This window comes from Peromyscus maniculatus, chromosome 10, assembly GCF_049852395.1.
Source record: "Peromyscus maniculatus bairdii isolate BWxNUB_F1_BW_parent chromosome 10, HU_Pman_BW_mat_3.1, whole genome shotgun sequence".
Classification (NCBI taxonomy): Eukaryota; Metazoa; Chordata; class Mammalia; order Rodentia; family Cricetidae; genus Peromyscus; species Peromyscus maniculatus.
In genome coordinates, this window is record NC_134861.1 from 30,970,830 (window position 1) to 30,995,713 (window position 24,884).

General features: G+C 39.9%; 1 protein-coding gene across 2 annotated transcripts in view; it reads left to right on the plus strand.

Annotated features, from left to right (window-relative positions):
• Positions 1-23,446, plus strand: part of Efemp1 (EGF containing fibulin extracellular matrix protein 1) — a 64,144-nt gene extending 40,698 nt beyond the window's left edge. For both annotated transcript variants that reach the window (XM_006995127.4, XM_015988660.3), the window contains exons 5-11: positions 6,512-6,634; positions 10,992-11,111; positions 12,174-12,293; positions 13,457-13,576; positions 18,274-18,397; positions 18,560-18,755; positions 22,855-23,446. In XM_006995127.4, the coding sequence (XP_006995189.1) occupies positions 6,512-6,634; positions 10,992-11,111; positions 12,174-12,293; positions 13,457-13,576; positions 18,274-18,397; positions 18,560-18,755; positions 22,855-23,016 (965 nt within the window). In that variant the 3' untranslated portion in view covers positions 23,017-23,446. The remainder of the gene's footprint in view (positions 1-6,511; positions 6,635-10,991; positions 11,112-12,173; positions 12,294-13,456; positions 13,577-18,273; positions 18,398-18,559; positions 18,756-22,854) is intronic.
• The last annotated feature ends 1,438 nt before the right edge of the window (positions 23,447-24,884 follow it).

Sequence of the window (24,884 nt, forward strand, 5' to 3'; positions counted from 1 at the left end):
CACAAAGACATACTTTGTTGGAGAAATAATGCCAAGTTACACCCACCATTTAATAAAAATCTGCTTAATGTCAAATGAACAACAAGAATACAATCGGTTGCATATAATTAGGAGGTCCCCAAGCCGTGCTTGTTATAATTGGCATTGCCATAGCCAGGGGCTTGTGTGATGATTTGCCTAAAGGAAAAAGCCAGGAATGTGTTTGCTTTGGGATGGGAAGACTGAGTAATCCAGCTGTAAGGCCTCCAGGCAGGAGACCAAAACTCAAGTCACATTACTCGTGGAGGACTCAGTAGGCTCAGGAAGTAGAGTTGATCTCCATTCAGCTTATCAGTCACCAGAATTTGATTTGGGGTCCAAGAAACAGCCAGTGCCAAGATACCAGCAAAACACAACTGGATACAAATACATCCCTTCGTCAGTAAGATCATAATTATTCCCAAGACTATCCATTTTTAAATGGATATGAAAAAATAATAACCAACCTTATAGAATAAACTTGAGTTGTCACACAGAAGGGCTTTCATTCCTAGTACTCAGCCACCCAAGAGTAAAGACTGATATTTCAAAATACAGTCATACTCCCCAAGTTTGTAGTTGGGTCACTGGGCATAGTTTCTCCTATTCTAGGGCACCTTCCCCAAACATACTTGGTGAGTTATTATGTTTGAGAAAGAAAAGAAAGAGTTCATCTGGGTGTGATACATTCACGCAGATGCCTGGAAATACCCCAATACCAAAATATTCATCTGTAAAAAATGTCACTTTAATGCTGAGTGCAATCAGCTGCCCTTTGCCGGTGCATGAAGAGCACTAAAGAATGAGCTCTTGAGCCTTTGTTTTCTTGCTGTTCTGTTTCAGCCTGTGACTTATGGGCACGTCTGTTTTGTGAATAATACAGATAAGTCACAGGTTAAACATTCATATGAACCAGGTGGTTTTCTTTCCACATTTATGAATGGTACACTGAATCCCATCTAATCAGCTTGTATTTGAAATCTATTGTTCCATGGGAAACTAGGTGAGCAAGCGTTCATCCTTATTGTTGAAGAAGCAACCCCGATACATGTGGCATGATTTTTCACATGGGAACAACATATTACAAGATTGTATTAGAGCATGGTACAGTGCCAAGGATTTCCAGGACACTTGATTTGGTCACCTTCTAAAACAAAGATTAAACCACCAAGAGAGCTGAAAGCTGATTTTGATGATGTTTTTATTTATCACTGAAGGCACACCAAATTGTTGTTTATGTTTTGCCAGAACTGATAAGAATCTAGAACTATAAATCTGCTGCTGGCCATGATGATGACAGTTCTGCTCTGTTAGTAAATATCTCTTTTCTCCACCAGAACTGCTTAGTTTGGGTGAATTCTAGCTGAAGGGTGAAAAGCCAACTGGAACTGGGCATTTCGCCAGATAAATCTGATCCCAGCTCTGGAAAGGAAGCAAACAGGGAACTAGAAAGTCTTTGACAAAAATTGTTGATAAGTGGCTAAAAACTGGGGAGGGAGACAGAAAGCATAGAAACGTAGAAATCTAACTCTAAGCAAAGAAAGACACAGGGAAGAACCCAGATATGACATGATTAGCAATCCTCTAATCCTGAGAAAAAAATTAAAATATACATGACTGCAGGCCAACCTTTGCTACCCACAGTTGTGGGAGAGAAGCCTGTAGAGAACTAAATCACAGAAGGAGCAGAAGGGAAGCCTGGGATTTGAACCTCAGGGTTTTTGTAACACCAGGAAGTTCTGACTCTACATGTAACTAGCATCCTCCTTCCTTACCTGTTAGCTCTAGACAACGGGGTCGTCTGTTTTTTGAGGCTCCCAGGAGTAAGTCAGAGGCTTCAGAAATCTGACTGCTTAATAATATCTCTCCATATAGCAAAGTGTTTATCTGCTTTATGCTAATTTGCTTTAGAATTTTAATAAATGTCTACATAAAGCTATATTAAATAGTATACACTCTCCTCTAAGTAGATTTTAATCAGCAGCATTAATGGATGGCCAGGATTAGAATTACCAGCAGCCACCATTAGAGAGGTAGAACAACAATGCCCTCGGCTCTTGTTAAGGAGTTCCCACCTTCTATGATGATTTTGAAAAAAACAAAAAAAAACAAAAAAAAAAGAAAAACAACTCTCCAAATCCCTAAGACCCTCAGTCAATCCCTCCTACTGAAAAAGTTCACTGATACCACAGCTCTAGATCACATGGCAGCAACAGAATCAGTCACTTCAACCCCCTTCCTCCTTTCAGCGTGCTGACTGCTAGCAAATTTGCAGTGCCTTCCTCAAAAGTAGTTGGGAGTCATTTCTTAAACTAAAGCGACACAAAGTCGAGAGCCAAAGTGGTACTCCTGAGCTCTCAGAATGCATGTCACCCTTGCCCATAAAACACACAGAAGTGACTCCATGTCGTGGTAAGTTATCAAATTATGGAAAGAACATTGCAGAGATTAAAATGTTGCATAAGAGAGAGGGAGCAACATGAGTCAGGGATCTGGAAACTCTGAGTCAGAATACAGAGAAGAAGCCAAAACCAGAGAACAAAGGCCTACACAGGGGCCTAGCAGACACCAGTGAAAGGACACCATCCCTATGCTAGCCTGCTGACAATGTCAGATTCTCAGTGCCACTGACTGGGGAGCCTGCTAGAGAGCTCACCAAAGATTATACTAGATGATCTAAAGCAACTAAGGATGTCAGTGTCAAGAAGCAGAACACCTACAAGAGTATAAATCACAAAGAGGGAGATGTGGACACTTTTCTTTTAAATGAAGGAATCAATAAATAATGCCCTTAGTTATTCTCAATATATCAGAATGATTAAAAGTGTTGTGGAGTTTTAGGAAGCATGTTCTGTTGTTTTGTTCCTTGGTAATATTAACAATAGCCCATGGTTGCTTCTTTAAGAGCTGTTTGATACAGTGTTCAATACAAACCTTTAATCCCACATTGAAGTCTGTGAATTTTGCTAGTGACTTGAGCAAGCATTTTATGAGCATATTCTGCTGGACCCAGCACTGGGCTCCTCACACACAGCCCCTGCAGCTGTGTTAACTCCAGCTCCCTGCCATTCTTGGAAAAGTCACTGAGTCTCCTTCTGGTAGGATCTGCCTTCAAAAAGACAGCTTCTTTCCACTGCCAGATCCTGTATCTCATTGCGTTCACACAGCAGCTCAGGACCCACATCCTCTGCAAAGCCTCCATTGCTGCTCACTCTGGGCAATGTCCTCTGAGAGTCCTCTGAACTCAAATGCTTGACTTTGTTTCCATGCAGAAGCAAATTGTTGATTCTGTTGTGCTCCTCAGGCCTACCTTTTACTCTGCCTTATGAATTTTTTTCCATAGTCTAAAGCACTGGTCCTACTTTCTGTAAAGCCTGAATACCAAGGTAATGATTCATTCATCCGTTAATTGGGTAAACATTTACTGAAAACCCCATTGCATTCCATGCACTACAGTAAGGGGTGGGGGAGGGGGCAGAGTGAGCTTAACTGTCAAGGACAAATGATAGAAAATTAAAAACAAAAACAAAAATTCCTTTCCCCAGAGAATTTGTTCCTAGATTCTCAGGAAAACATGGCTGACCTGAGTCATTTTCCTGTTAAATACAGCAGAGTTTTGCCCATGCAGATGGCCTCCCTAACAGATGTAGGAAGTTAATTCTGCTCACAAACAACAGAGGTTCCTGTAAAGGCAGTGATTGTGCTGCTCTGGCATACAGACATAATACCACACTCAGCCTTCTGAAAACAGACAAGTAGAAAAGACGCACAAAAGAGTTTAGAGATGTTTAATGGTTTGACATGACTTTGTGTGGGTGAATAAATAAGCAATAATAGGGTCTTCAAAATAATAGCATTATGGCATTTAAATAGACACTATAATTGAAGACAGTCCACAGAAATTCAGTCTGTTGATATTCTTCAGCATTAAATAAGCTGCTAAATGTGAGGGCTGGGGAGAATAAATACTCTACACTGTGGTTAGAACAGCTACAAACAGGAATGCAGATGAAGCTGCCTCCTGGCTGTAGAGGTTCTGCTTTTACCATGTAAAAGTCCAGGTTAAAGGAAAGTTTAATTCACCAGTTAATGCTCACCAGATAAAGTAAGTTCTATTGCAGCTTTTTTGTTTTGAGTAGAGAAAGGAGAACAATGTAGTTGGAGTGGCAGTAGCAGCACTTGGGGCTTTGCTTTTATTAAATTACTGTAACTCACCAAATATTTTTATTAAATAATTCTTTTCAGAAGCTAACTAGAGCAGACTCTTAGAAAGGAGCCTTACAGGTTTGTATGTTTAAAACCTATTTATTTCATGATACATTGATCCCAGTGGAAATGTTAGTCTATTTCTCAAAGACACTTCCACACAAATGATGGGAAAATACGAAGGAGCTTGCAGGACACCAGAAACGTGTTGGGGTGGAGGTGGCTCGCAAAGGGTAGTCGCAGAAAGAAACCCTCCCTGAGCAGTGCCAAGCCAGCAAGTCCTTGATCTCCTGCCAGCATGGACAGAGGGAACCTGCCACGCTTGGATCTACCAGGATGCTATCTCTCAGGGCTGTTATCACTGCAAATGTTGGCAGATGTTCCTGACATAAAACAATAGGAATTCTGCTGTCATTTCTGCATTAGTGAGCCATAAAGCTCCAAGGAATCCCCAGTAGAAAGGTTTTCATCAAGTGTATGAAAGGGAGCAGATAACTTCACAGTAGGGTCGCTGCTCCCGAGCCTTTCACCTAGAAAGGTTGCTTTGTGGGAGATTGTAAAATAGCATCACAGTGATAGTGTTAATGTATTTCAGAACAACAAGAACAACAACAAAAAACTCATTAATGTTTAAAATCAGGTTCCAAGAATTATGTGTCAAAGAAAGCCTTACTAGGTTTTATTCAATGAGCAGCCATACATCACGGGAAATATCCTCATCCTCTTCCCCCTCTTTTTCTGGACAGAATATCTCTTATTGCTCCCACACCCAGCTAAGTAGAGAAGTTATCTCAGAATGACCCTCTTTATAAAATGAAGGCTTACTTTATGGCATCATAGCCTAAGTGCAACAATTCAATTCTCCTTGAAATCACAGAAAAATCAAAAGCAAAATAACACAAAAGGCCGCTCTGCTTTAGATGGAAAGCAGAAGGCACAGTTAATTCTCATTGCTGAAAACTGATTTCTTTTCATTGATTTTCAGCCCACCACCCTGAGTCTACCACAGTGATGATCTATGATCCCCTCCCCAGCAAGTCTATCTTGGTTCCATGTAGAAATGATCATCTAGAAATTACACATTTTGTGATAATTTTATTAAAGCTTAGTCTTCTGATGTTAGAGAATAACAAAACTATGCTCCCACCCCCCACCCCACCCCACCCCCTTCCCCCCACCCCCCCACCCCCGCTTTTAAACTTAACTTCCTAATGGATATGCGATTTTTTGAATGACTGTGAAGGATATAGACAAGGCAAAATGAATTCCACCTCCAAGCAGCTGTAAATGGTCACACAAGTTCCTACCACACTTTTGTCAGGAACAGACTCTCTAAGTTACCTTCCTTTAGTAAATTCCCCTCTTTTCTAGAACTCTGACTTGCTTCCTACTGAAGACACACGTAGCAATTTTCCCCAGAAGTAAAATGTCTTAGGAAACCATGTATTTTAACCTACACTAACATATCTCTCCTAGAAGAATATGATCAAGTTGATGCTTTTCATTTTGAGCTTTGAAATGAAAACTTTATGCATACATGTTATTTTACCATGTAAGAAAAAATGCCATAAACAGCAACAGAGAATATGTAATAGTAAGATTTAAGAAATTCTGTCCATTTCAAAAGCATTTGTAGCAAAAATAGGAATCATACAATCTAATTTAATTCTCTCTCTTTTTGCATGTGAGTGTATACACATGCGTATGTTACTGGTGATCGAACCTCAGGCATTCCACACACAAAGAAAGTGCTCTGCCAATAAGCTATATTCTAGTCTCATTTTACTTAAGTTTTGAGACAGAGTCTAAGTTACCAAGGCTGGCCTTGAACTTCCTCTGTAGCCCAGGCTAGACATAAATTGGAGATCCTCCTGCCGAAGCCTTCCAAGTAGCTGTTGTTTATTCTCATAGATACATCCATGTCTAATAAAAGCATAAAACTGCCTTGGGGAAGGATTCATGCCTACTGGGAAAGCAATAGGTGATAGATAAAAGGAAGAAGATAAAGTAAGGCTTTAGCTTTAGCCTCAAGCAGCTAAACGGCTAAGATAGGCATGAGAATTACTAGGACTTCTTAAATCTTAAGTGTACACACTGGTAGTTCTGAAATTATTTTATAAGCATTTGAAATAATTTTTTTATTTTAAATATCTCCAATATAACATATTATAATGCTTTTAGAGAATAAAGAAAAATTCAATTTAAGAAAAATGAAATGGCAAATGAAGAGAGCCTCCATATCTTCACAAACAACTGAAATTCTTTCTGTATTGCATGTCTTTCCCAGATATTGATGAGTGCACCACAGGGACCCACAACTGTAGAGTAGACCAAGTGTGCATCAACTTACGTGGCACCTTCACATGCCAGTGTCTCCCGGGGTATCAGAAGCGAGGCGAGCAGTGTGTGGGTAAGTTCCTGGTGCAGTATGAACGCTCCTGTCTTGAGGATCAAAACGAAGCCCTCCCACTGTAGTGGAGAATGATACCTAACAGCTGCTTCCTCTTCTGATGATGACCTGTATAGTTTCCAGCTACCAAGAGGAACCTTAAGGTTGAGCCTATCCTGAATACTAAAGTGCTGTAGACTAAATGAAAGCATAAATCTAGTCTGAATGGAACCATAAAGACAATTAAGAACTATTTTTTTTCTTTTTTTTTTTTTTGGTTTTTCGAGACAGGGTTTCTCTGTGTAGCTTTGCACCTTTCCTGGAGCTCACTTGGTAGCCCAGGCTGGCCTTGAACTCACCAAGATCCACCTGCCTCTGCCTCCCAAAAGAACTCAATTTTTAATTATGGGTTGTGTCACTAACATACTGGTGACAGAGGCTTCTTGTGCCACTGCACAGCAGACCATGGTGCATGGGAGAGATGCTAAGGTCAAATGCCCCCGCTACCACTGCCATCGAGTCTGTGGTTATTTACGTGCTCTGTGTCTCCCCATGTCCATTTGTCTTGTGGAGATCACACTAGTTCCAGCTCAGGAGCTCATGGATGGCAGTGGTTAACACATGTGTGGTCTTGTGCCATACGGCTAGCTAGGATCAGACAGAGTTAGCAGAGTCTAAATCACTGGTTCTCAGTCTTCCTAATACTGTGACCCTTTAATATAGTTCCTCATGTTGTGATGACCCCCATCCATAACATTATTTTATTACTACTTCATAACTGTAATTTTGCTACTCTTATGAATCATAATATAAATATCTGATACACAGAATATCTGATATACAACCCCAAAGGGGTCATGAACCATGGGTTGAGAACCACTGGTCTAAAGCCTCTTTAATTGCCATCTTTGATGGTATTTAAAGTGCAAAATGAAGCTCTGTACCCGAGGGAGTCGGAGAGGATACCTCCTGGAGGTCTAGGGCCATGTCAGCTTGTGTCACTGCTGGGGCCACAGTCCCCACAAAGTGCCTGGTACATGTAGTAGATGATCTGCATACATTCTGAATGAATGAAGGAACACAGTTTGAGGAGGCCAGCTGGCATGCAGTGAAGTAGAACAGCACTCTGGCTCACTCAATCAAGAGGCCCAGGAGAAGCAATGAACCTCTGTGATTGGCTCCTTCTGCCTGTCTGTTTACATACCTGACCTCTTACCACAGACCAGTGGAAAGGCCAGATTTTCTCTTAGGAGCAGAGAGACAGGCAGCCAGCAACTTCTACCTGAGAATGTGGGCTGTTGACATGAGTATGTCAGCACTCAGCTCCTTGTAGACCCTGGCTGGCTCTGCCTGCCATGGGCTGTGCCTAGGTGCTGGAATAGGTGCCCAGACTCAAGGAAGGACCAGGGTTTCTAATGCTGGAAGCTACGACACAAAACAAGAGTGCTGGAAAACTCCACAGATGCCAAAACTATGCTCTTTGGGTTAGTTGGGAAAATAAACACTGAGGGCCTAAAAGTACAGTAGTAATACACTCCACTGCAGGGTGAACTGAAGACAAAGGAACACAGAAAGACAGGCTTTATGGGAAAGCAGAAAGATGAACTCACATCTGATCATGTGTGTGCTGCTATTGCCCTCACCCACAAAGGTAGTTCTACATTCCTTAGTAGAACAAAGGGGTTTCTTCACCAGTTCTATTGCATCCACACCCTCCCTCCCAAAGACAGTTGCACCACAGCTTCTTCTCACTGCTTATGGTTCTGTGCCACACATTTACACACATTTACACACATTTCTTTACAGAAAATGAGAGACTCACCTACAAACCCTATTCCACTATCAAATCCCGACCTAGAGTCACCTCCCCTAGGAGCCATAATCTATCCAAATATAATTAGTCACTTCTTCCTCCTACCAATTAAGATTAAGTAGACCTTTTCTGGAAATTTCCAAGCTGTTGCAGTCTGGTACTTAATAAAATATAATAAAAGTGTTGTGCTGTTTTCAATTGCCATGGCTAAATATATACTCTTAAGTTTCTTTACTTGTTATGGATTAACCCACCCCACAGTGAGCAGGCCACTAAGAAGCTTGCTCTCTCTGGCCCTTGTATACCTTTTTATTATTGATTTTCACTCTGTGGAGTAACATATTTATGCCTATATTCCATGCAGACAGATGCCGAATATACGTACAGATATGATTATGCAACCTTATTGCCAAGTGCAATGCTGTAAAACGAAAGTCTACTAGTTGAAGAGACAGGCACCATTGAGCTGAGAGCTGACTGTGTGCCAGGTACAGCTCTAGATGCTAAGAAATAGGATTAAGCAAACAAATTTTACAGAATCATTGCCCTGGAGGAGCTATTAGAAAAAAAATTCATTTGTATTGACTAGCGACTGTGGCACCTGGCTATTACAGGAAGCACTATAAACAATAGCTCTTAATTAATGTAAGGTTCCTATTCATCAAATAATGTGATTGGGCACCTACAACACTAGTCCTTGCTCTTGAGCATTAAGCATATAGCAGAGAGTAGATAAATATCATCCATCTCCACCTCAAGGAGTGAGACAGCTCTTATTTGACTCAGATAATAGTGAGAAACTATAATAACATAAGCAAATAAACACATATCTCAATATAAAGCAACAACAGAGGCTACAAGGAAGTCTAAGCAGGATAAGGATATAGATGCGGCACAATACACTATCATATATAGTGAAAGGGGTATCCTCCCTGAGTGCCATGAAGCAGACACAAAGGCTATGTGGATGTCGCTCTCTAGTTATTTCAGTGTGCTGATTAATCAACAACATTTTGCATATTTCTGATAATACTTCACACTTCATTACCTGGTATGCTCCAGATCCATGGCCTACCCTGTACCATGTACACTTTCCAACCATTCCACCATATGGAATAAGAAATGGAAGCTTCAGAAGCCAAGACATGGAATTGCCAGACCAGAGTCAAACTCAGGTTAGCTTCAGGCCACTAAAACACACTATTGTAAAGCAGCAACACCATTTTGTTCATTTTTATTCTCTTTTTACCATAAGGTAATGTCACTCTATAGTGCTGTATTGTATGTGCAAAATTGTCCTATTAAACCACACATGCTACGCTGTAGTTGTCATGAAGTGTAGGCATGAGGTAATGACATTTTATTATGCTTCTAAGAGGGTCTGTCTCTGCAAGTTCTCCGCTGAGCGTTTTATAGTTGGAAATATTTATCAAAGAAGCACACAGGCTGGAACACTTCATCCAAACGTCAGGACATGCTCAAAAGGTCACTTGTGTAGTGTCCTTTCCTTTCACAATGTTCTTTCATTTGACCCTCACAAAACTTCCTAAGATACACATGGCAAGCCTTCCTATCACGTTCTGAACAAACACCAAGGTACAAATGTTTGAAGGGCTTGGCCACAGTCACCAGCTGAGCACAGCCCATAACTCCTCACTTAACTGAAAGCTGGATCTTCATTCTTTTTCATTTTCCTCACTTTAATTAAGCTTTTTGGCACCACAAACTGACATCCTTGCGTGTGTGTGTGTGTGTGTGTGTGTGTGTGTGTGTGTGTGTGTGTGTGTATGTGTGTGTGAAAGAGGGGGGGGAGGGAGAGAGAGAAAGAGGGAGGGAGAGGGAGAGGATCATAATCTCTTTTCTTTCTTTACATTTCAGTACATTCATTTATTGCTAACATGGGTGTGAGGTTGGTCTTTTGTTTTGTTTTGTTTTGTTTTGTTTTGTTTTGTTTTGTTTTGTTTTGTTTTTGTTTTGTTTTAAAGACAGGATTTCTATATGTAACAGCCCTGGCTGTTCTAGAACTTTGCTTTGTAGATCAGGCTGGCCTCCAACTCATAGAGTGAGTTCTGCCTGCCTCTGCCTCCAGAATGCAGGGCTTAAAGGTGTGAGCCACCATGCCCGGCTTGATCTTTGTTCATTATGTCTTACTCAGCTGATGGCCAAAGTATCTTTAAAGTACATGTATGCTAATTTTAAGAGAGAGGGTGAAAGGAGAGATTGAGGAAGGGAGGGAAGGAGATTATTTTTAACACAATAACTTCCTGAGATATGTTTTCTACATTATTGCCACTGAGAATTCAGTAAGTCAACAACTTGGTTCTAGGTTTTTAGGTTTGGGGTTTTTTGCTTGCTTGCTTGTTTTGGTTTGATTTTGTTGCTTTTTTTTTTTTAAGACAGGGTTTCACTATGTAGCTCTGGCTGTCATGGAACTCACTATGTAGATCAGGCTAGCCTCAAATTTACAGAGACCCACCTGCCACTGCCTTCCATGTGCTAGGATTAAAGGCATGCACCACTGTGCCCAGTTAACAATTTGGTTCTATGTCTGTGCCATCTACTTAGATATAGATGAATGCACCGTGCCTCCATATTGCCACCAAAGATGCGTGAACACGCCAGGTTCCTTCTACTGCCAGTGCAGCCCTGGGTTTCAGCTGGCAGCGAACAACTACACCTGTGTGGGTAAGTCCTGTGAGAACTGCTGGGCTGGCTGACCAACTCTGCCTCAAGGAAAAGGAAGCCCCATGGTATGATGTATTGTCTCTGGTGTTCTGTGCTCCCAAGTGAACTGGTTTCCATCAGCCTCCCTCAGGGTCATAAAGCTGAAAAAAACAATAGCTAATGTGTTTCTTAAAACACATCAGGATATGAATGGGAAACATTTTTAACTTTGGTTCTAGTTCTCCTCTATGGGTGTGTACATATATGTATAGGTATAGGTATAGGTATATATATATATATATATATATATATATATATATATATATATATATTTTAAATGTAGCTACAGATTAATAAATATGCATACCTCGGTTAGTCAACAGTTTGTGACAGAATGCTGAAGAGGCCAAAGGGTTACTGGAAGTTCAAGTGCATCAACTTTCCACTAACAGTGCATGTGACCCTTCCTCTTCTCCCCTTTCAGAGTGCAATGTCACACATGGCACATGATTGTAAGACTGGCACAACGTGGGAGGAATCTAGTGCAGGAGGGGAAAAATGCCCTTTTCACGGTATTTTCTCTGTGTTGGAGCATAACAAAACTCTGCATGGGTCTCAAAGGATTATGCTATAATTGTCAAGAAATTTAACAGGAACCATTTAAAAAGTAATAAATAGCCAGATAACTCTTTACCACTGCATGCTGAGAGACCATATCAGTTCAAGTGTCTTATAACAATTATTTATGGATTTGGATTTTGAATCTGAACAATGTAAGAAAATAGGTGCTAGAATGTATGTTTATTGGAAATATTCGATTCTTTGGGGAAAAATTTATCAAACATCAAACTGTCATTCCTAGAAAAAAAAACATATTCTGGTATTTCTAAAATAAAAGTGTGTGACAGACTTTTGAAGTTGTTCCAACAACTGTGAAACTGAATGGATATTCTCCAGTGAGCGCCTACAACAAGGGACCACTTACCATCAAGTGATACAGGCACAAAAGAACAAGGCTGAGCCTAAAAATGTCCAGCTACAGATACACAGAGATATATGCAGATTTAAAACCTTTCCTTGCAGATATAAATGAATGTGATGCCAGCAACCAGTGTGCTCAGCAATGCTACAACATTCTCGGGTCATTCATCTGTCAGTGCAACCAAGGGTACGAACTGAGCAGTGACAGGCTCAACTGTGAAGGTAACATGTTTGCCAAATATCTTATAGCAAGGGGCAACCTTACTGACATTTTGTTGCCTGGTTGTTCTGCTGATAAAAAAAAAATCTTACTCCCACAAATTCTGTTCTTGAAATCTTATAAAGGCAGTTCAGTGAAAACCATGGCTTTTGAGCCTGTTACTGGAAGAAATGAGAAGCACTGAATAGCTGGAACACAAGGTGTAGCCTAGGAGTGTCTTGATTCTCAAAGTATGCTCCAGTGGCAGCTTCTGCTGGGAGCTTGTGAGAAACTGAGAATCCCAGACCCCATTGCCAATTTCCCAAGACAGAATCTGCACATGTAAGTTAACAAAGAGCTGAGGGTGTGGTAAAAAACCAAGACACCTGGCCCCTAGCTTTATCCACGCACTTTGTGGCTTGAACACATTTTTAAAGAAGTCTGGGTTGCAGTTGCTAATGAGTAAAAAGACGGTCAGTCAGTGGAATGGGTGACCTTGAAAGTCCAGTGAATATGCTCATCCTGGGTAATTCTAGGAGCTTAAGGCATCATGAGGGGGATGCCATCAACATTTGATGCTCATACCTCCTTCATGATTCTGTCCATGTTTATTTGGGATCACATAGGTCATAACCCAACCAAAGAAGGCTCAAGTCATGCAATGTTGTTTAAAACCATAAGGAGTCAGCTCAAGACTGATGCCTCTGTCCTGCTTAGCAAACTATAGGGCGGTTGCTAATTCTGAAATGTAAAAGATTCTTCCTCAGAACTCCACACCATGCCAAGATGTCACCTCTGTAAAATTGCACAGGTGTGGAACTTGAAGTTTAAAGTTCAAGAGAGCTCAGCAGCAAGGTCATACCATTACTGAATAGGCAAATATAAATCTGCTACCTAAGTAGGTCTTCAGAACCCAAAGTGAAGAGTTTAGTCATGAGCCCATTTACTTAGTCCACTTAGCCTCAGTGAAAACTGCTGTAAGAAAACTTCTGCAGGCTGAGAGGGAAAGAGGGAAACTGACATGATGCCACAGTTGGTCCCTGCATTTCAGATAGAGCCTTGAATTTCTTCTATTTCAGAGTTTGCATTGCTTTGACATTCTTTAGCTTATTTAAAAGTATGTAATATAAAACTAGTGCAGGAAAGTTTCTCAACTCTGTGTCTGTGCTTTTGTCTGATTCTACAGACATTGATGAATGCAGAACCTCAAGCTACCTGTGTCAATATCAATGTGTCAATGAACCAGGGAAGTTCTCATGCATGTGCCCCCAGGGCTACCAAGTGGTGAGAAGCAGAACCTGCCAGGGTAAGCTCCCTGTTCTCATACAGCTGAAGTTCAGAGGTAGCCAGGAGAATGGGGAGAAAGTTACAGGATTCAGACCTTGATTGTACAATTTGAGTTCCTGACTTATAACATTAGTAGAGTACATTTTATGAAAGGGAGATTCAATGGCTTTGACTTTTTTAAACTTTAACTTCCTTTCTAAAAACTGTGATTTAAATAAATGTTACTATTTCTTAATATATTAATATCTGTGAAATTACAAATTCATAGCAAGGTGCATCTGAATATTAAGGCTGTATAACACAAAATACTCATAATAAATGGCTTCCCATTTGACAGACCCTTGGTCAGTCAAAGTATAGCATTAATACACAGGCAAATCTCCATAATATATTCTTGCAGCCCACAAGAATTTCCAATAATCTACCAAAAAAGATTCACTTACTAAAATATTTACCTTGAGTTTTGAGTTTAGAGCCCGCTCTTACTACTTAGGCTAGACATACCTTAATCAAGCCTCAAAGGCTCCAACATATCAAAATTCTGAATTATGTATACTTGGAGGGTGATAGAGGGTCTTTCTAGATAACCCAGGCTGACCTCAAATTTGTAGCCCTCCAGCTTCTGCCTCCTAAGTGCTGAGATTACAGGCATATGTCACCACTCCCAGACAATTAATGTAGGATTTTAGATGTTAAGGAGAACAAAACTCATGATGGATATTAAAATGTGTTTGAACAACTCAAAAAAAAGCAAGCATTGATCTAATAATGGCTAATGACCATGGGCCCAATTTCAAAAATAAATGCTCAGATGCTCCTGGTGTCTTCTCATGGGTAGAATGGAGAGCTCTCTGCAAACATACGGTTCCGAGTCTGACAGGAAGATGGGAGAACATGTACCCCTCCCCTAACCTTCAATGTTGTATACAGTTTGAAATTTCACTAATGGAAGAAAGATTATCAAATAAAGACAAAAATATAGATAATCCCAGAAAATCTAATATAAACACATTTATACAAAACAGTGGAAAAAAGAAAAGTATGACTGACCCTAGTGACAGAAAACCTGTGTGAATCTAACTCTACTTTGTTCTGTTTGTACAGTCTGAACAAATCATCAGACTTCTCTAAGCCTTGGCTTTCTCTTTGGAAAAGCAGAAGTGTGGGAATGAAACAAAATAATACATTAAATTATTTACACAACTCACAGTGTTTTAATGAAATTTATTTAGCAATACAAATGAGCAATAGTAAATCTCTAGAGAGTCCCTTTTACTTGGAATTAGAAAGACTACACATGAGGACAGGAAAGATCTTACCTTTAAAAGGACAGATGGAGGGCATGTAGAGTCGAGTCAAATGGCACAATTGTATGGGAGCAGCTATGAACTCAAGGACATCCAAGACCTGGGATTTTGTAATATGGAAACATACCCCAGCTGGTAGGTATAAGTGTAAGCAGAATGTCATCTCTTGCACAATGAACATCTTTATAACCTTAACCAGGTTACTAGAAATTCTGCAAATGTTAATTATGGGAAAACATTGCATTCCAATTATCTCACTTAACCCTAATTGAGACATGAATATTACATACAGGAAAATATTAGCCAGTCAAATATTTTAACCAGTTCCCCTGGAATCATCCAAACAAATGTCTATGTGTTTCTAATCACAAGTGGATTTGATAGTCAGCAAAGACAGATTCAAATTAGTGCATAATAGGATCTTATTTCCCTGCGCTATATCTTTGGGAATATTTCTGTTATAATTGGAGGCAAAAATGCAATGAAATCAAGTGAGAGTTCACAGTGCTGTCATGTTGAAGATGCACAGAAGCAAAATGCTTGCTTGTGCAAAATGTCTTTTCATCATGCAGACTTACATTCTTTTAACATTTAAAGCAATTGCTTCCGTATATTGAAAGCCCAATTTGTAAGAACAGAATAAAATCTAACATATTTGGATTCTTATCTTCTCCCAAAAAGTTCAAAGGGTCTGATATAAATGTTCTCATGACTGTAAGTCACAAAAATCAGAGCACTGTGCACGTGTTTATCTAGAGAGGGTCAAAATAAGATGTACTTACTCACACATACATATCAAATATTTTGATGTTATTTCTTCCTGAAATTTTTTTCCAGAATGATATAGCTATTGATTATGCTAGATCCTAAGTTACTGAAAGTAATAAATGAAGTCATAGGCTCAAGTTTCCTTCTGCTACTGCCATCTCCACAGTACCAACCAGTGTCAGGATTCCTTATATCTGAACATCACCGTCATTTTGCAAAAGGGTGGAAATATTTAAAGGATACATCAACAGCGACTTCCAGGGAATCTAGATTTTTTTCTTTAGCTACAGTCCAGCCAAGAAGACAGTTCTTATAACTTATCCTGAAAAACTGTAGCTTTTCCAGCTTCCTCCTGGATTGAAGAAAACTTTTGCCAGGTGGAAATTAAAAGAATTGGTTTTTCTCCAAAGACACTGCATAGAATTATTCTCACAATAGAACTATCCCTGTTATCTTATGACCTTGAACTTATCTCTGGTTTTCCTCCATATGCAACCAAGATATCCTTGTCACTTAGCTCCATACAACTTGTATGAGAAACAACTGAATTAATATTCATCAAAGTCAGGTGATTCTTGCCTTAACAATAGCTAATGGAAAGATTCGGCTGCCCCTCCATAAGAGTTTACAAGCTAGGAGTACAGCAAACAGTAAGCAAAACACAGATTTTGATAAAGTAAAATAGAAAGCAGCAGAGACCCTAAAGGGACAATACCAGGTTTAAAACTTCAAAATTCACAACCTAGCACCCAGCCAGCTGACTTGAAGCAGGATTAGGTAAATCACTTAAGGAAAGATAAATGAAGGAATTAAAATATTTACTTGTAGGAAAGGCATGATTCATAAAAGGCTTCCATAAGACAAAATAGAAACTACAATTCATATGGAAAGAAGTAGGAATTGCATAAGCAAATGGACGTTAAGTATTGCTATTGACATACAATAATGCCTGTTAGTAACACCCTTTCTTCAGCTGTCTTCTTGGGATCCAACTAGCCAAATCTAAAATCAGCCGCTGTCTAGACTGGTTGAACCGTCACTCTCGTTCCTAAAACTCTCTCCTCGCCTGGCTGCTTCTGTTTATGTTACCTTCCTTACTTGCCTGCCACCATGACAGTTCCTTCTTCCTCACAGTCCTAAACTAGCTCTGCTCTGTGAGGTGGGACACTTCATAGCTCACTTTTCAGTGCCTCATCCGGAGGGCTCAAACTCCCAGAGCACTACTGTCCCTTCAATAACCCTTGCAGGCTGTTATTAAAAATTTCTCTCTCTCTCTCTCTCTCTCTCTCTCTCTCTCTCTCTCTCTCTCTCTCTCTCTCTCTCTCTCCCTCCCTCCCTCCCTCCCTCCCAAACCCTTTCCCAGGCTCCTGAAATAGCTGCCCTCCCTTAGAAATGTTCCCCTTTTTACCTGAGAATTCATTTACACACCACCCTTAAGGGCCCACTTGAGATGCCCCTCCTTCATTCTGGTCCCTAATCCTCCACACACAATCAGCTGTACTTCAGATTTGTAGTGCTCTTACCTACCTCTTAATTGCATTTTACTCTGTAAATAACTGTTGGTGTATCTATATTCACAACTAGGTTATCAACTCCTTAGAGCAGGAGATGAAATTTTTTATTGGTGTTTTGTTTACTATTGTATAAGCAAAGTCATAATTAGCATTTGACTTTGAATTTAACAGCTGGACAACTGAAGAATGATTTAAAAACTCAGGAAATGTCATGTACTAGTTAGTACTCAGTGACTCAGCTCTGTCCATACTGATGTCAGTGCAGCAAATTGAGGTCGAACTTGAAAGAATTGGATGGCTAAGCCAGGGCCCTAACAGGCTCCCCTAGCAGCCCTGGCATGAACCAGGCCTTAGTTTCGGTTCACTAGAATGGGCTGGAGCTGAGCAAGCAATTCTCAGGAAAACCACAACTTAGGGGCAATTGATCAACAGGTGCCCCCCAGCCTCCTGCTGGCTCAACAGGCCTCCAGAAGCCCCTTCTGCTGGCTCAGCAGATGTCCCCCAGACTTCTGCTAGCTAAAGATAGCTTTCCCTACCCTCCTGTCAACAAGTCCCTAGACACTAGACCCCCCGACCACCACTGCCAATGGGCCCCTAACCAGTACAGCCTCCCACCAATCAACTCCCAGATTAATCTTTCCTCCACCAATCAGCACCAGATTAACCCCTCCTCTCTGGAATTTGCCTAACTGCTTAAAAGAAGCTTGTGACTCCCCCCACCCCAGGTCGCTATTTGCCACCCCATCATTCTGGAAATAAACACTCTTGCTAAATTGCATAAGTGACTGTTGGTCTTTCTTGGGGGCTTCCCTCAGACCCTAACAAAACTCAAGTCTTGTGTCTAAGCGCAAACTGGACAAGCCAGATGTGATGGTATACACATGTAATCTTAGATTAGGAGGCTAAGACGGGAGAATTTTGAGCTCAAGGCCAGATTTCATTATACTGTGAGTTTCACACCAGCTTGCTCTACATGGCAAGACACTGGCGCACACCCAAAACAAATAAAAATAAATAAAAGTAAACTGACTGCAGTCTAGATTCCCTCTGGTGCTTCCTTACAAACTAGAATCTGCCACACACACAATTTGTTTAGGACAGTAAACTCTTTAACCCTGTGACTGCAGATATTAATGAATGTGAGACCACTAATGAATGCCGAGAAGATGAAATGTGCTGGAATTATCATGGTGGCTTCCGTTGTTACCCACGAAACCCGTGTCAAGATCCCTACGTTCTGACATCAGAAAAGTAAGAAACATTAGAACCTTTACATTAACAGTGGGGAGTTTTCTGGTCCTCCTACGTTCTAACATCAGAAAAGTAGGAGACATCAGAACCTTTACATTAACAGTAAGGAGTTTGCTGGTCCTCCTGAGCCAAACCGGTGACTGCTTCTCTGTTTGTCTCTAGCCGGTGTGTTTGCCCCGTCTCAAATGCGATGTGCCGAGAACTGCCCCAGTCTATAGTCTACAAGTACATGAGCATCCGATCTGACAGGTCCGTGCCATCAGACATCTTCCAGATACAGGCCACAACTATTTATGCCAACACCATTAATACTTTTCGGATTAAATCTGGAAATGAAAATGGAGAGTTCTACCTACGAGTAAGTATGTTTAGGCGGTATTAGCTAGTGGGAAGATAGCTGTTTTTTTTGTGCATTCATGTCGGAATTAATCTAAAACCTAAAAAGTTTCACAAGTAGGCACATGTCCAGCCTTCTGGAGTATATGTGGTAATACTATCAGATACTAAAATCTACTTTTTACAAAAGAATGAGATTCTGAAAGATTAAGTAGTCTCCTAAAAGCCACCCAGATCCCAAGCCCTAGAATCTAATAAAGCTGTGTGTGATTCCCAAAAACACAAGCGTGTCCCAAACAGGTATTGCAAATGTAAGCTGTTTAACTGTACAGAGAAAAACACTCCATAAATTTTTCTTGTGGTAAAGTTTATGGATTGTTTTGATGTTTACACATTTAACCTGTCCCTTGAGAACTTCCTTCTCGCTCCAGAGCAGCAGGGTTCCATTTCTTTGCCAGAAAATTAGAAGTGATTAATTTCTCAGAATCAATTTCTAAAGAGAAAAAAAAAAAAAAAACCTCAAAATCTTATCCATTGCTTTTATTTCTCCTAATAGGAAAGAGTAAGTTCCATTAACATACAGTATTTTAAACTTCAGCTATACTAGGTGTTTGTAGAAGTTGCCTCACGTGAGTTTTACACAGTTCAGATGCCTATTAATCACTAATCAGTAACTGCATGATTGCACAGCAGCTCTTCTCAAAAACTTCAATAAAGTAAATTTCTATTTTGAACTTTTAGCCATCACTTAAGAAGATAAAAGCTTCTTATCCTAATCATCATGCAGTTAGATGAAGTCCCAACATGTTTTTTTTTTCCTCTACAGTAAACCTGGCATTTTGAAAATTATTTTTATTTATATCTGCTTTTATTTTTCTGACTTGATTTTTAAAGCATAAATAACATTTTTCTCCAGAAATCCTTTCCTTGTGAATGATGTGAAACATTATCAACTTAGTATAGTGTTAGATAAATGTTTTGCAGTTAAAACAAAAACATTTAAAGATAGGTGTGAATGTACATGCCTGAAATCCCAGCATTCAGGAAAGGGAGTCAGAAGAACTGCAAAGTTGAGGCCAGCCTAGGCTATCCAGTAAGTCTGAGGCTAGCCTGCGTCTGAGGCTAGACTGAAGTTCTGAGAAAGAGTTCATCTCAAATTAAGAAAAAGAAAAATAACAAAATAATAAAAATAGATGCTTTAAGAATATTTACCACATAATTAAAACAAACTCCCACAAAAATTCTACACTGAAATTCCACCTGTAGACAGCATTTTATGCATAAGGATCAACCAGCAGGCATTACTTGAGTACCTACTGTGTTTTCAGCCTTGTGCTGGCTGCTTTGAGAAACTAAGAAGACATTCAGTGCATGATTCCTTCTTTCAAAGAGCTTTTTACTGTGCTAATTTTACCCCAAGCCAATTTACTGTTTAATTCTCTGGCCCACATAGAGGCCACGGCTATGGATAAGATCATTCATGAAGGGAATAGAAGGAATGGCCCAAATTGCTCAGAAGAGGACCTGAAGGAAAGAAGGGCTCAATCATGAAGCTTTCCCCTATAAACTGACCTGAGGCCTATTGATCATCTCATCCACCATGATCTCCATGTCACCCTGCTACCAACTCCCCAACCCCCAGCCATGCCCCGACATTTCTTGTCATCAGTATCACATGAGAACTTGGTCTTCGGTGACACGTTCAGTAACTGACCGCCCTCTTCTCACCATGCTCTCGTTCTCACTGTGTGAGCTCCTGTCAATAGCAACTCACGTCCCCAGCCATCAGCCCCAGATAAATGCTATAACCCACACATCTACTCCATACAAGCCTCTAAGTCCAGGTTGCTAATACTATAAAAGTTTAGTCTCTACTTTCAGATAGATCCTTAGTTGTTCAACAATCTCATTGCTTTTCTTGTTTCTTTCATACCATTCTCTTCAGTCCTTGTTCTCAAATGTTCTTATATTTAGTAAGTCCTTATACCCTACTTTTGAGTAGGTGAGTCACTTCCTGCTTTGAAACCACTGACACCAGCATTAACACTAACAGGCATAAATTTCCCATTCTATGCCATGAAAATATAAATCTGTGTTCTCCATCTGGTTTCCAAAGATATTTTATATTTGTCAGTCAAGATCAACCCAGCACCATGTATTCCTCATTAATCATCTCCTCTGAAACCCTAGTATGTCAGACCCCCCCCCCCCCCCCGGTGCCATCTCCAAACTTTGAATCCCTCTACATGTTACACTGTCTCTTTGTCTTTCAGTAAAATACTTTACTGGCATTGCTTGGGGGAAAAAACACCAATGATATCCATAATGTTAAATCCAAGGACACTTTTCAATTCCAATATTCGATTCTCCTTTGCTCTGTTGGATGCTGCTGTCTACTTACATGTTCTCCACTTAAGCATTTATTTCTTCTCATCTTTATTCTTTTTCTAATTTTTGAATTATTTGTACGTATTTTTATAAGTATATGAACACGTGTGTTCCTAGGTGCCTGCAGAGGCCAGGTGAGGGCCTCAGGTCCCTTGGATTTGGAGTTACAGCAGTTGTAAGCCACCTGATGTGGGTTCTTGGATCTGAGCTCTATTCTTCATGTTAGAGCAGCAAACAGTCTTAACCAGCAGCTATCTCTCTAGCCCTTTGATTTCTCTCCTCTGTCAGTTCCTTCAATGTCATCCTCTCCCAGAACTCTGTAGTCTGTCCTAGTTTAATGTGTGTCTCTTGTAGTGATAGCTAAACTTTAATTCATGCTTCTATCCTTTGTATCCAGATTCATTCATTACTGCCCCTCCATGCATCTCCTTCCACCCTCCAATGTGCACTCCGTGTGCAGTTCTAAACATGTTACTTTGCAGAACGTCTCTTGCTCCATGGTGAGTCTAAGGCAGGTTCTCAACCTTCCTAATGCTGTGACACTTAACACAGTTCCTCATGTTGTGGAGACCCCAGCCATAAAATTATTTTTGTTGCTACTTCATATCTGTAATTTTGCTACTGTTATGAATTATAATGTAATTACCTACTTTTTCTGATGGTCTTGGGTGACTCCTGTGAAAGGGTCAATCGACCCCAGTAGGTCTCAACCCACATATTGAGAACCCCTGCTCTAAGGCATTTGAAAGCCTTACCTCAGTGTTTCAGGAATATGTATATATACCTTTGCATTCATACTTTTTATACTCAGACAGCCTAACATTTGTCATGTTCTATTTAAATTAACTGCTTTGTTTGTTTGTTTGTTTGTTTGTTTGTTTGTTTGTGACAGGGTCTCTATGCAGCCCTGGATGTACTGGAACTCATTTATGTAGACTAGAATGTTCTTGAACTTTGCCTGCCTCTGCCTCTGGGACTCAAGGCATGTGCCACCATGCCTGGTTATTTATATAACTTATAACTTCACTAGAATGTAAACAAATTGTCTTACACTTTTATTGCTGTGAAGAGACACCATGACCATGGCAGCTCTTATAAAGGAAAACATTTAATGGGGTGGTTTACAGTTCAGAGGTTCAGTCCATTATCATCATGGTGGGACTTGGTGGCATGCTGGCAGACACGGTGCTGGAGAAGGAGCTGAGAGTTTTACACCTCGATATGCAAGCAACAGGAAGTGAACTGTCTCCACCGGGCATAGCTTGAAGATAGGAGACCTCAAACCTCATCCCTACAGAGACACCTATTCCACAAAGCCACACCTCCTAACAGTGCCACTCTCTATGAGCTTAGTGGAGCCAATTACATTCAAACAACCACACAAAAGCACAATGTTAAGGAAAAATGATAACTTTCATTACCATTTCCAAGATTATCAAATTCTTATATGAACTCTTTAGAAAGGCTAGAACTCTTCAACTCATGAGTAGAGAAATGTGAAATGTTAACACATGTTAACAAGAAATGTAGGAAAATAAGAATTGTAAAAGCAAACCCTTACCTTGGAGCCAATGCAGATGAGGGGGTTAAGGTTGGAAGCAGACAGGGACCATGCTGTGCTTCTCTAGCCTATCATTTCCCCTGATTATCACAGGAAGTATGCCAACAAAAAATATAAACTCTAACCCTGAGGAAAAATCATTCTCTCTACCCCTCTTTTCTTGTTATTTTAGCAAACAAGCCCTGTGAGTGCAATGCTTGTGCTTGTGAAGTCACTATCGGGACCAAGAGAATACATCGTGGACCTGGAAATGCTGACAGTCAGTAGCATAGGGACCTTCCGCACAAGCTCCGTGTTACGACTGACAATAATAGTGGGGCCATTTTCATTTTAGCTTTTTATAGATTCCACCATAGGCATTTAAATAAGCCAAAGAATATTGTTACATTAAAGTACTGTTTTATTTATAGATATATCTAGTACATCTATATCCAGACAGTTACACTATGGTAGGAAGTGGGCATTTAATCTGTAAGATTCAAAGTTTATCTTTATCACTGAGTGTAAATTAGACATTAATCCACCAAACATTCTTCTTGAAGGGAGCTAAGCATATATTATTTGAAACTTGGATTCTTTCCTATAAAAATGGGACCAAGGAATGATATTGTTCTGTGGTGTGTAGAGAAATATACATTTGCACAGACCATCGCATGAGGATTGGCCATCTTAACACCAAGAGCAAGGAGGAGGGTTTTTTTTAACTGCTTTGTAAGAAAAAGGAAAAAAAGTCAATAAAGATATATTTCTTTAGAAAATGAGAATCTACCATGTTTGTGTTGGTCTGTATTTTAATGATCAGTTTAGAGGTACTGTTTATTGTTTAGCAGTAAATTATTACTGGGCAATATAGTAGTTTCTATCAGACTCTTAAACTTTATCATAAATTTCACCCACAATTCCAAGAGAATCACATATCTCTTCAAAAATTATCCTGTTGAGAGGTCTATGAGGAATAGTAAAGAAAATAGCTTTTTGCAAAACCATGTTAGAATTCTCCAAAGAAGCAAGTACATGTAATAGAATCCCTGAAGCAAGAAATGCACCCAAGGTTCAGAGAGAAATGGAGAAAAAGTATTTTCCTGGAGACATTCCTGTTTCTAAGCTTAACTTCTAACAAGCCTCTCATTTGTTAGTAAGATTCTAATCCAGGTACTTGCACTCATGGGGGGAGAAATGGTGACTCTTCACCCTTAGAATTAACATTAGCCTTCCTGCTCAACTCTATGAAAAAGGTTCATGTCTTGTTTGTGTAAAATAACGGCTCCTCTTTGATGTATCATATTTTTAACTAAAAATAAATATTCTTCTAGATTACCCAGTTTTCAAAAGTTCTTTAATGTGGCCAGTAACAGCTGATATAATTTTTATGAATTGAGAAAAATCACTTATAGCTGCCAGAGCAAGAACAATCTTTATATTTTACGTGTATATAAATAATAAAGTAGGCAATGAAGACATACAAGATTATTAAAATCATGCCATAAAAAAAATTGGTTTCAGATGATTTCAAAGAACAAATGAATGACCCTGTCACAAGTAACCTCACTGCTGAAAACAAATGTCTTTCAGAGTTGACTAAATACGCAAGAATTGTCAAAGAGAGAATTCACCAGGGAACAAAATACCAACTCCTTGTGTGTAAGGAGTTGGGGTAGGTTTCACACACTTCAGGATACAGAAACACAGAGAGTGGAAGATCCTGCTGAGTAGCCACAGGACTGCTGAACTGTGAACACAGCCCTCTCACCTGCTACATGAGAGTCTACAGTCCACATAAATTAGAGATTGGCATAAACTTTTCCAATCCATATTTTCCCTCCTATGCACAAAGCCCTCAAGTCAGATCTTAATACAAAAACACTTAAGGAAATGAGAACCTACCATATTTGTGTTGGTCTTTAATGATCAGTCTTAAGGCAGATGTTGATTGTGAAGCATTAAATCACTGCTGTAAAGCATACTAGTGTCTAAAGGACTCTCTAAAAGTTTGCCACAGATTTCATCCAAAGCTTAAGATATTTTCCCAGATTTTTTCATCTTAAAAAGACAGGCTTGTCTCTAGCTCTCCAGGACACTGCAGAAGTAATGGGGATCTATAGAATATTCATGCATAAATGCTGGCCTTCCACCCCCACTTCAAACACTGCATATGTTATCTGGATCAACAGAAGCCATTAGCTGCCAAAAAGATGATTTCCC